Source organism: Phyllobates terribilis, unplaced genomic scaffold (assembly GCF_046119375.1).
Source record: "Phyllobates terribilis strain yellow unplaced genomic scaffold, ASM4611937v1 Scaffold_1__5_contigs__length_1240528914, whole genome shotgun sequence".
NCBI classification, from domain to species: Eukaryota; Metazoa; Chordata; class Amphibia; order Anura; family Dendrobatidae; genus Phyllobates; species Phyllobates terribilis.
The window spans coordinates 493,541,265-493,557,638 of NW_027362761.1; the positions used below are offsets into that span (position 1 = coordinate 493,541,265).

At 46.3% G+C, this 16,374-nt stretch overlaps 1 protein-coding gene across 2 annotated transcripts in view; it reads left to right on the forward strand.

Moving 5' to 3' along the window:
- The first annotated feature begins 545 nt into the window (after positions 1-545).
- LOC141168125 (proteinase-activated receptor 1-like) overlaps positions 546-16,374 on the forward strand; it is a 48,880-nt gene continuing 33,051 nt past the window's right edge. Inside the window, exons 1-2 of one of the 2 annotated variants that reach the window (XM_073655040.1) lie at positions 546-709; positions 13,976-13,990. Coding sequence is in view for 1 of the 2 variants with exons in the window: in XM_073655039.1 (XP_073511140.1) it covers positions 13,855-13,990 (136 nt within the window). In the remaining variant the exon portion in view is untranslated. Of the gene's footprint in view, positions 710-13,803; positions 13,991-16,374 lie in introns of those variants that run through there. The other variant, XM_073655039.1, reaches the window with a different exon arrangement.

Below are 16,374 nucleotides of genomic sequence, written 5' to 3' on the forward strand. Positions count from 1 at the left end.
CCTGACAGAATCCATTAAGTGTCTTCTGCTTGAAACACTCGGCGGGTTTATCTAATTTTAAAAGTTGTCATGTGCACATGATACATGTAAGCATCTTGTGGTAGCTGTTCAAGTAATCTACATCAGACAGATGAGGAGAGGTGAGCAGTGGTGCTCTATTCCACGCCAATGTACGGATGCCAGACAAAGGCTACACAGTTTTTCTTGTATTATTTAGCACATCAATGTGCAGTAGCTTGTACTATTATGGACATTACTATGTCTCTGGCACAGTTATTGATCCATTGTAAATGTGCTGTGTGAATTCTATTTTAAAGAAGAAATTTAGGCAAAACTATCACTGCTTAATGGCTACTGCAGCCCTGAGATGATGATCCATGACTTGTATTCTCTCTTTGATCCTCAAAATGCCTTCTAGTCCTGTCTGCCACAACTAATGTCTGTGTAATCATCAATTACATCCCAGAAATTCAAATATAGGTGGCTTCTCCGTATAGGGACATAGGACTCAATATGTGTTTAGAGGTTTATGCAGAGAGGGAGCCGAATAGTTTTTTCCAGAAACACCCTAAAAATTTGATCCATGCCTCTGCTTCGTGGTCATCATGAAAAGAACATTGTAGGTGAAGACATTGACCTAGGATCTGTAAAATAACTTCTTTCTATGTGTAAACTTTTTTTTCAGCATATGCAAAGAAAAATGGCAGAGGTAAGTGTGAAAATAGTGCATTGATATGGATACTGAATTTCTTTCCATGTACTTTATGCCTTCTGTAAAGCGTTTTTTCCAAGACAGTTGGGCTACGTTCCTACTATCAGAATTTGGTGAGTTTTTTTATGCTGCAGAATCTATGTACCTTAGGTTACCTGCGTTTTTTTTCATTGTGTTCATTTCTTAGTGTGTTTTCTTACATGCATTTTTGATGTTGCGGATTTTGTTTCTTTTTGGTGTGTCATGTTTTAAAGAAATGAACAATATGTGCAAAGTGCTGTAGGGTCTTATCCAAGTATATGAGGTTGATAACCAATGGTAATGTGCTCACCTGATATGGTCATGTGTGACACAACCACCAATATTGCATAGTTCTCAGCTGCTGCATCATCCACAGATGAGTATAAATTGTACCATAAAGCCAGGAATTATGGATTTCAAATGCACTACTGATTCCAAAAAGGATCTGAAGACAGAATAAATAGAAGTGGTTTATTGTCAATGCGTTTCAAAGTCAAAACTGCAAATTGTCTCTTCAGAGAGGAAGAATACTAGAACTCTAGTGCCACCTATATGAAGTACTAGAGTTCTAGTCCTCTTCCTCTCTGAAGAGACAATTTTGCATATTTATCAGAGGAGAATTGCTGCTTAAAAGTCTACTCACCTTGACAAGCTTGACATGTCATTCTCCACAAGGAGAAACATTACCCGTTTGATCAAAGTCAAAACTGACTCCTTCCTCAGGACCTAGAGGAAAATTGGCATGCACACAATAGTGGAAGCGAGGTGCAGGTGGAAGGAGGTTATGAGTAGTGTTGAGCGAGCACTAAAATGCTCGGGTGCTCGAAGCTCGGGCCGAGCTCGCCGTGATACTCGGGTGCTCGACCCGAGCAACGAGCCCAATGTTAGTCTATGAGAGACTCGAGCATTTTTGCGGTGGCACCCCCGGCAGTCTTTTAAAAGCCTAACAAGTGCCCAAAACGATAGTGACAGTGCTCAAATGACATGGGGACAGCATGGGGATCGCCCCAGGAAGCATTTCTGACCCCCAGGTCACTGCTGTCAACAACGTGGTCAGAGGTATTAAGCCACTTTTACAGGCTCACAATAAAACGTTCAAAAACGAAAGTGAAACTTTTTTCCTGTGAAATATGTTAAGGAACATCCTTTCCAGGGAAAAGACTTGTGTATAAGTTAAAATAAATGACCAAAAACAAAAATACTCCTCCACACCTTCGGCTATGTTCACAAGTAGCATTTTTTATGCGTTTTTGCACTTTTGTGTTGCTTTCAACTATGACAAATGCATTCACCGGGAAATGTCATTTTAACATTTTACAACCTTATCTGGTCATGTGCTGTGTGACACATGCATAAAGTGCTGAAAAGACATGGGAACAGCATGGGGAAGACCCCTGGAAGCATCTCTGACTCCCAGGTCACTGTCTAAAAGTGTGCCCATCATAAGTGATCCTTGCCGCATCAGAAGATGCAGACTTGCAACTATCCCCATGCAAGTTCTAGTCCCAGGGCAGTGTTCAATTGTACCTCCCCCATTCCTTGCAATACAAGTGCAAGTATGCAGCCTGCCACCCACCCACCCCCAGGCTGCAATACCATACTGTTTGCTTGCTTGAACTTGAAATTGGGCCTTTTAGGCATGTGGAGGCGGAATCTGGCCACCACGTCATGGCTGTGTTGGCGGCCTGGAATCCATACTCAGTCCCCAGCCGCCCGGCGGCCGGGTGTCCATACTCAGTCCCCAGCCGCCCCGCGGCCGAGTGTCCACACGGTCCCCAGCCGCCTGGGGGCAGTCGGGTGTCCATAAACGGTCCCCAGCCGCCCCCATTTCTCCTTGGAACATCCCCCCACACACTTTTCTTAGCCCGGCCTGCTTTAGGCAGCATTGGATGAGCCCACCAGAGAACCAGACTCCTCCGGTGGGCCCTGACTTCTCCATCGGTGGAGTTGAGAGTGCCAAGGTGAGGAGCATGATGATGATGACAGAAGTTAGCATCTGCTATGTTTTCTTTTAATGCAAGTGTAAGTGTGCAGCCTGCCACCCACCCACCCCCAGACTGCAATTCCATACTGCTAGCTTGCACTTGAAATGGGGCCTTTTAGTTTAGAGGAGGCCAAAGCTGGCCACTACCTCATGGCTGCTTCGGCAGCGAGGTATCCATACTCAGTCCCCAGCCGCCCCTATTTGTCCTGGTGTGCCTTATACATAAGATTAAGCGCGTATACCAAAACATTACCTGTGCCCTCCCCAGTGCATTTAGTGGGAAGGAGAGCCTATTCCGCTGTAGTGTGTGCATGCCAAACCCCTGTTCATGGTACATGCGAAGATGCCTCCCACCTTGCACCTGTCGTTGCAGACTTGCAACTATCCCCATTCAAGTCCTTGTCCCAGGGCAGTGTTCAATTGTACCTCTCCCATTCCTTGCAATGCAAGCGCAAGTATGCAGCCTGCCACCCACCCACCCCCAGGCTGCAATACCATACTGCTTGCTTGCTTGCACTTTAAATTGGGCCTTTTAGGCATGTGGAGGCGGAATCTGGCCACCACGCCATGGCTGTGTCGGCGGCCTGGTATCCATACTCAGTCCCCAGCCGACTGGTGGCCGGGTGTCCCCGCTTGCTCCCCAGCCTCCAGGGGGTGGCCGGGTGTCCATACTCGGTCCTCAGCCACCCCTATTTGTACCGGTAACCTTTCCCACACTTTTCTTAGCCTGGCCTGCTTTAGGGCAGCATTGGCCGAGCCCACCGGACTATCAGACTCCTCCGGTGGGCCCTGGTTTCTCCATCAGGGGAGTTGAGAGTGCCAAGGTGAGGAGCATGATGAGGATGATAGAAGTTAGCATCTGCTTTGTTTTGTTGTAATGCAAGCGCATGTATGTAGTAGCGGCTAGGCCTGAGGAGGTCAGCGTTTTGGCGCATATCCTACCTCCTCCGAGGATTGCTGGATGTTTTCCTGCTACTATCCAAGTTCTATGACTCCCTTTAAAACAAAGCTTCAGGTGATAAATGATGGATGAGGTAGTGACAAAGGAGAAAGAGCAGGAGGAACAGGGACCATTCACATCAATATCAGGCCAGTCAACCAGATATGTCTTGTAGGATATGTTTCTGTAACAAAAGGAGCAGTTCGGCTACACAGTTATAGGGCATACAGTGAGTGCAATGCCTACCAAAAATTTCGAGGCACTCCAATGCCCTTTGGAAATGACATGGAGGTCAGAGGGCATTAACTAAACCTTTTTTTCCATTTATAGCAACTGGGTCTCCTGTGCACTGTTGGCCTAAGCAGTGAATGGAAGGCTTTCCAAAAATTATGAGGTACTGCAATGCCCCTTACAAGAGCCATGTGTGGCACCCCAGGGGTCTGGTCACCACAGTAATAGAGATTACGTCGGAGAGCAAGTGGGAGGTTTCCTGGTCAGGATCCCTTAAACATGCAACATCCTCCTGCCCCAGTCCTGGGAGGGGAGAATTCTGCCCTTATAAACTGGATCTGGGGTGGGGTTGAGTGAGTCAGAGAACAGTCAGAGTCAGAGTGAGAGCAAGGGAAAGTAACAGCAAGGAGCTCTGTAGGAGCTAGGAGCTAAAGACCAGGGGCTGGAAGCTGAGCAGAGCTCGCCCTGGCAGAAGACAATGGGAACCGGACACAGGAGTCCGAAGCTGTGAGGACTTATATATCCAGCAGCAGAAACCAGCCGGCAGGGGATTTCAGGTCCTCTGGCCATAGAAGCCCGGAGGCTCAGTCACAAGCAAGGGACCAGCACCGCCGTCGTGGAGCGGAGGCTAACAGAAGGCCCCAAGTCACCAGCCATACGGGTGAGCACTACACGGTACACTCAGGGACGTGGAGACAGACGGGGAAGCCTACAACTCCACCTGGCCAGCGTAACTCCTGCTTGCTCACAGACTGACCAGGCCTCTTATGCTAGCCAGTACTCCCGGGAGGGTCTACCTTATAATCATCAGTAAAGACCCTGAACTGCACTGCAAAGCCCCTTAAAAGAGCCATGCAGTACAGCATATTACAAACATAAGTCCCATTATTGGGGAGTGGGTCTCCCATAGTATTTGCTTATGCTTTCCCAGCAAAAGCTGCCAAAAATTAGGACGGAGCAACTTGCAATGCCCCTTACAAGAGCCATGCAGTACAGCATATTACAAACATAAGTCCCATTATTGGGGAGTTGGTGTCCCATGGTATTTGCTTATGCTTTCCCAGCAAAAGCTGCCAAAAATTAGGACGGAGCAACTTGCAATGCCCCTTACAAGAGCCATGCAGTACAGCATGTTACAAACATAAGTCCCATTATTGGGGAGTGGGTGTCCCATGGTATTTGCTTATGCTTTCCAAGCAAAAGCTGCCAAAAATTAGGATGGAGCAACTTGCAATGCCCCTTACAAGAGCCATGCAGTACAGCATATTACAAACATAAGTCCCATTATTGGGGAGTGGGTGTCCCATAGTATTTGCTTATGCCTTGCAAGCAAAAGCTGCCAAAAATTAGGACGGAGCAACTTGCAATGCCCCTTACAAGAGCCATGCAGTACAGCATATTACAAACATAAGTCCCATTATTGGGGAGTGGGTGTCCCATGGTATTTGCTTATGCTTTCCAAGCAAAAGCTGCCAAAAATTAGGACGGAGCAACTTGCAATGCCCCTTACAAGAGCCATGCAGTACAGCATATTACAAACATAAGTCCCATTATTGGGGAGTGGGTGTCCCATAGTATTTGCTTATGCCTTGCAAGCAAAAGCTGCCAAAAATTAGGACGGAGCAACTTGCAATGCCCCTTACAAGAGCCATGCAGTACAGCATATTACAAACATAAGTTCATTATTGGGGAGTGGGTGTCCCATAGTATTTGCTTATGCCATGCAAGCAAAAGCTGCCAAAAATTAGGACGGAGCAACTTGCAATGCCCCTTACAAGAGCCATGCAGTACAGCATATTACAAACATAAGTCCCATTATTGGGGAGTGGGTGTCCCATGGTATTTGCTTATGCTTTCCCAGCAAAAGCTGCCAAAAATTAGGACGGAGGATCTTGCAATGCTGGCACCCTGGTGGTATAGTGGTGGTGGAGGCTGAGGATAAGGAGAAGAAGATTAAACAGCCGAAACGAGGAAGCGTATACCCATGTGTGGGTGTGAAGCGGTGCATGTGAATACACCTCCCGAAATAACACAGTGGATTTGACTTTATGTTACTCTGCTGTCATTTGGTGGTGATGAGAAGTCTGGCCCAATCCAGCCCTTGTTCATTTTGATAAGGGTCAGCTTGTCAGCATTGTCAGTTGACAGGCGAGTGCGCTTATCAGTTATAATTCCCCCAGCGGCACTAAAAACACGCTCCGATAACACGCTAGCGGCAGGGCAGGCCAGGACCTCCAAGGCGTACAGAGCGAGTTCATTCCAAGTGTCCAGCTTGGATACCCAATAATTAAAAGGCACAGAGGAATCACGGAGGACGCTGGTACGATCGGCAAGGTACTCCCTCACCATCTTTTGAAACTTTCCACTCCTTGTCAGAGTACCCCGCGCCTCAGGGCCTGTAAGCTGGGCGGGTGTCAGAAAACTGTCCCAGAACGTTGACAGTGTTCCCCTGCCTCTGCTGGATTGGAGTTGCATCTCCCTCGCCTGTACGCCTTGGTTGGGCAACGAACTGTGACCTCTGCCGCTAGCGTGTTCAGATGGGAATTTTTTTAAGAGTTCTGCAGCAAGGGCCTTCTGGTATTGCCCCATTTTTGTAGACCTCTCCACCTCAGGAATAAGAGAGTGAAAGTTCTCCTTGTAGCGGGGGTCTACAAGTGTCACCAACCAGTAATGACTGTCACCCAACATTTTGACAACGCGAGGGTCACGGTTAAGGCAGCGTAACATAAAGTCAGCCATGCGTACCAGACTGGTAACGGGCAATATTTCCGTGTCCTCACCAAGATGACAACTGACCATGGTCTCCTCCTCCTCCTCCTCTTCCTCCTCCCCCCTGTCCTCAGGCCACCCACGCTGAACCGACGGTATGACACTTGTACAGGTACTACCGTCTACAACGCATGATAGCAGCTCCTGTTCTTCCTCCTCCTCCTTCTCCTCTCCCTCATTGTCCCCCAATGCACGTTGGGATGAGATGAGGCTGGGCTGTGTGTAATCGCCCGCTACGGCTTCTTGATCCATCTCATCATACTCTGGCTGCAATGCCTCCTCTTTAATTCTCTGCAGAGAGCGTTGCAAAAGACAGACAAGTGGGATGCTGACACTAATGATGGCGTCATCGCCACTCACCATCTTGGTGGCCTCCTCAAAGTTTGTCAGGATGGTACATATGTCAGACATCCAGGTCCACTCCTGAGGTCTTATGTGTGGAGTCTGACCTGAATATCGACGGCCTTGTTGCAGCTGGTACTCCACAACTGCTCTCTTCTGCTCACAAATCCTTTGCAACATGTGGAGGGTAGAGTTCCAACGTGTGGGGACATCACACACCAGTCGGTGTGCCGGAAGCTGCAAACGCTGCTGCAACACAGCAAGGGCGGCGGAAGCTGTAGCTGACTTGCGAAAATGAGCTGACAGGCGGCGTACTTTCACGAGCAGATCTGGCAACTCGGGGTACGATTTAAGAAACCGCTGAACCACGAGGTTAAGCACATTAGCCAGGCATGGTACGTGTGTGATCTCACCTCGCCTCAGAGCCGCCACCAGGTTACGGCCATTGTCACACACGACCATGCCGGGATGTAGGTTCAGAGGTCTCAGCCACAGATCTGCCAGCTCTTTCACAGCTGTCCACAACTCACAAGCAGTGTGAGGTTTATCACCTAAGCTTATGAGTTTCAGCACAGCCTGTTGCCGCTTGGCGGAGGCAGTACTGCAATGCTTCCAGCTTGTAACTGATGTGGTGATATCTGAGATGGAGGCTGAACATGAGGAGGAGGATGCGTAGGAGCTGTACACTGTGGGGGCAACTCTGACTGACATAGGGCCCGCAATCCTCGGTGTGGGGAGGATGTGTTCCGTCCCAAGGTCCGACTGGGTCCCGGCTTCCGCTATGTTTACCCAGTGTGCCGTCAGAGAGATGTACCGTCCCTGGCCACAAGCACTTGTCCACGTGTCCGTTGTCAGGTGGACTCTCCCAGTAACTGCGTTGTTGAGGGCACGGCAGATGCTTTAGGACACGTGCTTGTGTAGTGCGGGGATGGCACACCGGGCAAAATAGTGTCGGTTGGGGACCGAGTACCGAGGGACGGCCACCGCCATAAGATTGCGGAAGGATTCCGTCTCCACCAGCCTAAAAGGCAGCATTTCCAATGCAAGCAGTCGTGAAATGTGTGAATTTAGGACTGTGGCCTGTGGGGCGTTAGCTGTGAATTTCCGCTTTCGTTCAAAGGTCTGGGATATGGACAATTGAACGCTGCGGTGGGACGTGGACGTTGATGCTGTTTCTTGAGAAACTGCCATAACAAGTGAAGACTGAGAGGAGGGGGCATTTTTACATGCAGTATGGACAGGGGATTGCCTTGCACACACAACAGGGGGTTCTATTGCACGCACAACAGTGGAAGAAGCAGTGGTGACACCCGCTGACACTGGTCGTGGACCCTGGGTTTCGCCCCACAAAGTCGGGTGCTTTGCTGCCATGTGCCTGATCATGCTCGTGGTGGTCAGGCTGGTAGTTTTGTCACCCCTGCTGATGCTGGCATGGCAGGTGGAACATATGGCCTTTTTGGGGTTATCAGCAGAGTCTTTAAAAAAATTCCAGACTCTGGAAGACCTACCGCTTGTACTGGCAACGTCCCTCGTGTTGGTGTTACGGGGAACGGTTGCCTGCCTTCTGTCTGCGGCCACCACACTGCTTCTTCCTGCCTGTTGGGGTACTCTGCCTCCCTCCCCCTGTGTGCTGCTGGCCTCACTCTGCATGTCCTCCTTCCACGTTGGGTCAGTTACTAGATCATCCACCACCTCCTCCTCTTCCACTTGCGCACCACGATCCTCCTCCTCACTTCCTGGCAATTGTGTCTCGTCATCGTCCACCTCTTGTGACAGATTGCCAACGTCGACTTCCTGTGGCCGTGGCTGTTCAAATATTTGGGCATCGCAACATGGGATCTCCTCTGCCACCACTTCAAGCGTATCAGGCGAGGGGCCCAAATATGGAAATGGACCAGTGAACAGCTCTTCAGAGTGTCCAAGTGTGGGATCACTTGCTGTCTGACGACACTCGGCATGGTGGGAGGAAGGAGCATCAGGGTGAGGAGGAGTATGCGGTCGAGACTCACGGCTACTAAGAGTTGACCGTGTGGAAGACAGACCGGAGGTGGTGGTGCCCAGGTAACTGGAAGTATTGTCTGCTATCCAATTAATAACCTGTTCACACTGATCAGTTCTCAATACTGGTGTTGTTCTGTGCTTCCCTAGTAATTCGGTCAAGAAGTGGGAGCGAGAAGATGTGGCTGTTGGTTGTGGCACATTTTCACCTTGGCCACGGCCCCGTCCTCTGCGCGAACCATCACCAGAACGTCCACTTCCACGTCCCTTGCCACGCGCCTTGCCCATTGTAAATGAAGTAAAATAGCTTACACTTGCACTATCAATGGAAAAAGGATAATAAAGAGTAGATTAGAACCGTGGAAGAGGAAAACCACAGTTATTGTTTACTGGGGTATACCACACTTTTTTAAATAGAGATATTTGCGGCTGAACAGTGAGCGACACACTCAAACTGCTTTTTTTTTAGATACCAAAGGCCCAAAACTGGATAGTACAGCGATTTGACCCGTGGAACTGCGAAACCACACTGGGATGTCGGGCCTACACAAGACTATTTTAAACAGATATATTTTTGTGTCACAACAGTCAGGAGACACTACTGTTTTTCTTTACGGAAAAAACTACCAAAACCTGAATAATAGAGATTTTTTACCGTGGAACAGCAAAACCACAGTTATAATTTACTGGTGTATACCAGGCTTTTTAAAATATATATATATTTGCGGCTGAACAGTGAGCGACACACTCAAACTGTTTTTTTTACATACAAATGGCCCAAAAGTGGATAATACAGAGGTTTGTACCGTGGAACTGCAAAACCACACTTGTATTTCTCGGGCCTACACCAGACTATTTTCAACAGATATATTTGTGTCTGAAAAATCAGGGAGACACTATTATTTTTTTTTTTTACAGCAAAAAATGCAAAAAGCAGGATAATAGAGATTTTTTACCGTGGAACAGCAAAAGCACACTTCTGTCTCTCTGGCCTACACCAGACTATTTTCAACAGATATATTTGTGTCTGAAAAATCAGGGAGACACTATTATTATTTTTATACAGCAAAAAATGCCAAAAACAGGATAGTAGAGATGTTTTACCGTGGAACATCAAAACCACAGTAATAATTTACTGGTGTATACCAGGTTTTTTAAAATATATATATATTTGCGGCTGAACAGTGAGCGACACACTCAAACTGTTTTTTTTAGATACAAATGGCCCAAAAGTGGATAATACAGAGGTTTGTACCGTGGAACTGCAAAACCACACTTGTATTTCTCGGGCCTACACCAGACTATTTTCAACAGATATATTTGTGTCTGAAAAATCAGGGAGACACTACTTTTTTTTTTTTTTTACAGCAAAAAATGCAAAAAGCAGGATAATAGAGATTTTTTACCGTGGAACAGCAAAAGCACACTTCTGTCTCTCTGGCCTACACCAGACTATTTTCAACAGATATATTTGTGTCTGAAAAATCAGGGAGACACTATTATTATTTTTATACAGCAAAAAATGCCAAAAACAGGATAATAGAGATGTTTTACCGTGGAACATCAAAACCACAGTAATAATTTACTGGTGTATACCAGGCTTTTTAAAATATATATATATTTGTGGCTGAACAGTGAGCGACACACTCAAACTGTTTTTTTTAGATACAAATGGCCCATAGAACTGCAAAACCACACTTCTGTTTCTCTGGCCTACACCAGACTATTTTCAACAGATATATTTGTGTCTGAAAAATCAGAGGCACACTTTTTTTTGGGGGGGGGACACACCAAAAGGTTAATAAGATGGGTATTTGTACATTGTGAAGGAGGAAAAAAAAAGAGGATTTTGATTAAAAAAAAGGATTTTTCCTGGCCCCTGGGACCTGGAGCTAAGTCCAGCAATTTCAGCAACAGGAGCAGCACACAGGACTGTAATGCAGCGTTTGCTGGTATAACCACTGTGTCTCCTATACAGCCTGCCTGCCTGCCTGCCTGATATACCTGGGATGGATATTAGTCCTGAGAAGGACTGTTTGTTTGATCTGGCAGCCTTTACAGACCCTACACTAACTATTTTGCAGGATATATCTCTCCCTAAATCAGCAGCGCTGTCCCTACACTGTCTGATCCGGAGCGACTGTGTCCAAGATGGCGGCGCCCGGTTTTAAATACTCGAGGTGACGCTGTGCGGCCAGCCAATCACTGTAATGCCCACAAACAACATGGCTGCGGCATTACAGTGACTGGCTGGCAATCCCTGCATGTTCATTGGCTCTGTAAAGAGCGCCAAACATGCAGGGCGGAGACCCGAGCTCCCGCCCGAGTAACCCGGAAATGCTCGGTGCTCGCCGAACATCCCGAGTAGCGTGATGCTCGGGCGAGTACCGAGCAGTGTCGAACATGTTCGCTCAACACTAGTTATGAGCCCATGGGACATCTAGTTAGGTAAATTCACCGCACACTCTTGTGATGAATGCAATTTCTTTTTATTTCAAAATTAAAGTGCAGGTGGACATAAGCTCAGACAAATCATAAAGTGCAAATTATAGATGCTAAATAACATTTCGACCCAGTCCTGGGTTTTGTTCACAAAGTCGTTCTTAGTGTGCTGAGCTTGTCCATAAAGGTTTTGGTGGGATAAAGCAAAGAGATTTGTCTTTTGCTATGGTGTCATGGTGAGCGCTCCAGCGCCTCTGCTGATGTGTGAGCCATGATACCACATGGTTGTCCAGAGGAATGAGTCAGTTTTGTCTTTGAAACTCGTTGACAATAAACCACTTCTATTTATCCTGTGTTTGGATCTTTTTTGGAATCAGCAGCGCATTTGAAATCCATAATTCCCGGCTTTATGATACAAATAGTTTAAAATAAAGCTGCTTTGTATTTGATATTTCCTAGTATTTGGCTTTGGCCACGGCCCCACTATCAGTATTTGGTCAGTAGTACGCCAGTATTTTTTCTCAGGAGTGGGAGGAAAAACCAGGAGTGGGTGATAAATGCCGAATTGGTGACTTGTTTCTGTTATACCTTTTCTCTGATTGTTCCTCACCTGGTTTTGGCTCCCATTCCTCAGAAAGAATACTGACCAAATACTGACCGAATACTGATAGTGGGGCCGTGGCCTCAGACAAAATATCATGCGCGGACTAAACACATTTTCAGTGCACAGAGTAAACGCACTTAGAATGCATATATGTTTTTTACCTGCGGATTTTCTGCATCTAATGCAATTCTGTGGGGAAAATCTGCACACAAATTTCAGAGTACCCGCAAGAGAAATTGACATGTTGCAGAATTCAGACAAGTGCCACAGGTCGGTTTACGCAGAAGCACAGTAGGAATGAGATTTCTATAAATTACACTCACTTTCCAGGAGCTGTAAGACGTTGTGTCTTCTGCACAGTAAAAATCCAAAGAGTGGGACTACTAATCTGGAGACTTAGCTCTGAACTAGTTTTGAATGAAGAGGAGGTGCTAATGCTCAATTTCTGGAGCAGAGTCTGCGCATGCTCACCTCCATTCTATTCAAGATGGCACAGAGTCCTATTCTCAGTCACAGGTGGTCCCAGTGGTCGGGAACTCAATAATAAGTAAGTTATCCCCAATCGAATTCTATGGAGAGGGGATAACTTATCTGGGAATAACTCATTAAAGGGTTATTAACATTATCAACATTAACAGCTCCCACTGATTGTGAGAACGGGTATCCTGAAGTCAACCATTTGTATAAATCTATAACTGAGCATGTGCAGTCACTGCTCCATTATCTGCGTATATCTCCTACAGACAGCTAATAGAGCAGTGGTCGCACATGCTCAATAACGTTTCATCTACACAGGTGACTTCGGGACCCCCTCTCTGGATGAGTCGGGCAAGTATCTTATGGGCAGGTGTTAAATGCTGTTTATGGAACAACCCTTTAAGAACAAGCTCCACAATACTTAGAGGCGCATTTCAGTAACAAGAAGTCATCATCTATCTGCAGGATAGGTGGTAACTTTTAGATCAATGAGGTCTGACTTCTGAGAATCCCCAATGACCACATGAACCGGCTACTCTTGTCTCTGTTTGTATGGAGCTGCAGTACACCTTTGACTGCTGCTCTATTGATTCTCTATGAGACTGACAGAGAAAGCCGAGTGCTGTATCTGCTATCTGCTGGTTCCATAAGGAATTAATAGAGCGACGGTCAACCATCTTCTCCATTCAGATGTGGAAAATGTGTGCCCCATTCTGGCGATCGTGATGATCTAAGAGGTCCAACCCCACTGATTTAGAAGTTATTATCACTATACTGTGGATGGGTGATAACTACTTGCTTTTTATATATCACTTTAAAGATGCTATATGCCATAGATGCTATTAATTATTGTTATAATAATTATTTTTTAAGTCTGTCACCTGAATATTCTCTTCCCTATTAAGCTTAAATGGCACAACAAAACATTGTGCAACTACAATAACATCTACTAAACAACCCCTCAATGGACATGAAACGGGTGTTTCATGGATATAAAAAATGTCTCTTTTTATATTGTTTTGAAAACGTAATTTCTAAAGTTGGACCCGGTGAGTAATCTCTGGCTGGTGGATTAGAGCCCTGATCACTGCCTCCTACCTCCTGGGGTCCGTGGCTCTTCTTCTGAATAGCCAGCCTGGTGTAATGTCATCGTTGGGGTCCGATGCACATGTGACGTAGCACCAGGCTGGCTAATCAAAAGAGGAAATGCAGATGCCAGAAGACAGGGGACAATTCTTAGAGTTTCCGTCCAGCTGCCACAGATTACTGACCTGGCCACTAGACCAAGTCCTGTGAATAGATCTGCACCAACTCTAGTAATTTCCATTGGTGGGATGAGGATAAATTCCCTCTTACAGAAGCAGATAATGAAGCAAGTGTTCACTGATCATTGTGCTGAGTATCATCCGAAAGTGCTACATTTCACTTTCATTTGTTTTCTCCTTTTATTTTCAGAGGATGAGCTGTTGTGTAAGTATTAAGGAATCGATAAATCTCCAGGCATCAATGCCAAATTTCTCTCTGTGTATTTTCTTTACCATTTACAAAGCTTGTGTTCCTAGATGAGCTCTTTCACTTTTCATAATTTCAAAGAAAGACAGAGGAAAGGTTCTCCTAGGGCGGATCAAGCAGATAATGTTATAGTCGCTGTGAGTTTCCATTGTGCTAAGTCAGGCACAACACTTACTGAGCATAGAGATGGTTCCTCCATCGGAACTGATGAATATCGATATACAGTGGGTACGGAAAGTATTCAGACCCCTTTACATTTTTCACTCTTTGTTTCATTGCAGTCATTTGGTGAATTCTAAAAAGTTCATTTTTTTCTTATTGAAGTACACTCTGCACCCCATCTTGACTGAAAAAAAACAGAAATGTATAAATTTTTGCTAATTTATTAAAAAAGAAAAACTGAAATATCACATGGGCATAAGTATTCAAACCCTTTGCTCAGACACTCATATTTAAGTCACATGCTGTCTATTTCCTTGTGATCCGCCTTTATTGGAGTCCAGCTGTGTTTAATTAAACTGATAGGACTTGATTTGGAAAGGCACACACCTGTCTATATAAGACCTCAAAGCTCACAGTGCATGTCAGACCAAATGAGAATCATGAGCTCAAAGGAACTGCCCAAGGAGCTCAGAGACAAAATTGTGGCAAGGCACAGATCTGGCCAAGGTTACAAAAGAATTTCTGCTTTACTCAAGGTTCCTAAGAGCTCAGTGGCCTCGATTATCCTTAAATGGAAGAAGTTTGGGAACAACAGAAGTCTTCCTAGACCTGGCTGTCCAGCCAAACTGAGCAATCATGGGAGAAGAGTGTTATGTTCTGCTACCAGAGCTAAGGAAAGAGAGGAGATCTGTCCCTACTATAGGACTCAGCTGAATCCCTACGATGTAACAGGGAACCTGATCCTGCGATCAGACCTGCTAAAGTCCTAAGCTAGTCTGTACGAAGACCTATAGATGTGGGGGAGGAATCCCTACAAGTACTAAGGACTGGGAGGAATATGGGACACCTCCTAACAGAAATAGTAGCAGACAGACGAACAAACAAAATATAAAGAACATAGAGGTCCGTAGACCAAGCAAACTAACAGAGCAAGACACAGAGCACAGGCTAGCTAGAAAGTAGATATACAATGAAGTCCAGCAAAGCCAGAAGGGCGGAGCAGGATTAAATAGGCCAACAAGGTCATGTGACCAGCAAAGGAAAAAAAACCTAACAGCAAGGTTCTAACAGTACCCCCCCTTCTAAGAGGATCCTCCGGATCCCCTAGGACCAGGCTTATCAGGAAATCTCCTGTGAAACGCTCTGATAAGTCTGGACGCGGAAACATCATCTGACCTCACCCAAGAGTTATCCTCGGGTCCGAAACCTTTCCAGGCCACAAGATACTGCAAACTACCTCTATACCGTCTAGAGTCAAGGATGCGAGAAATTTCATATTCCCCGTCCTCCACCACCGGAGGAACAGAGGCAGAGGCGTCACCATCCGACACAACAGCTTTTTTTAACAGAGAGACATGAAAGACCGGATTAATTCTCCAGGAGGTGGGAACCTCCAACCTAACAGCAGATTGGTTGACAACCTGAAGCACCTTAAAGGGCCCTACAAACTTGGAACCCAATTTCTTAGAAGGAATCCTCAACCGCAGATTCCTAGAGGACAACCAAACCATGTCACCAACAGCGAACAAAACCTCCTGTCGTTTCCTATCAAAGTAATCTTTAGATTTTCTGTTGGCCTCCTGAAGATTACCACGCACATCCGTCCAAACTCTTTCCAAATCACCGGAAAAATTCTCCTCCTCAGGCACGGCAGATCCCAACTTGGAGAACGACCCAAACGACGGATGTCTCCCAGAACAACAAAAAAAAGGCGAACAACCAGCAGAAGAAGATGTATGATTGTTCAGAGCAAATTCGGCAAGTGGCAGAAACTCAGACCACCCCTCTTGATTGTCTGCCACAAAACAACGCAAGAACTGCTCAACATCCTGGTTTTTCCTTTCTGTCTGGCCATTAGATTCAGGATGATATCCGGACGAAAACGACAAATGAATTCCCAACCTGTCACAAAAGGCACGCCAAAAACGAGCCACGAACTGAGGACCCCTATCAGAAACAATGTCAGTAGGAACGCCATGAAGTCTGACAATTTCCTTGACAAAGGCCTTAGCGAGAGTTTTAGCGCAGGGCAGTTTGATGAAGGGAACCAAGTGACACATCTTGCTAAAACGGTCCACGACCACCCAGATGACAGTAAAACCCTCAGAGGGGGGAAGGTCAGTTATAAAGTCCATAGCCAAATGTGTCCAAGGAGCACTGGGGACCTCCAAAGGACAAAG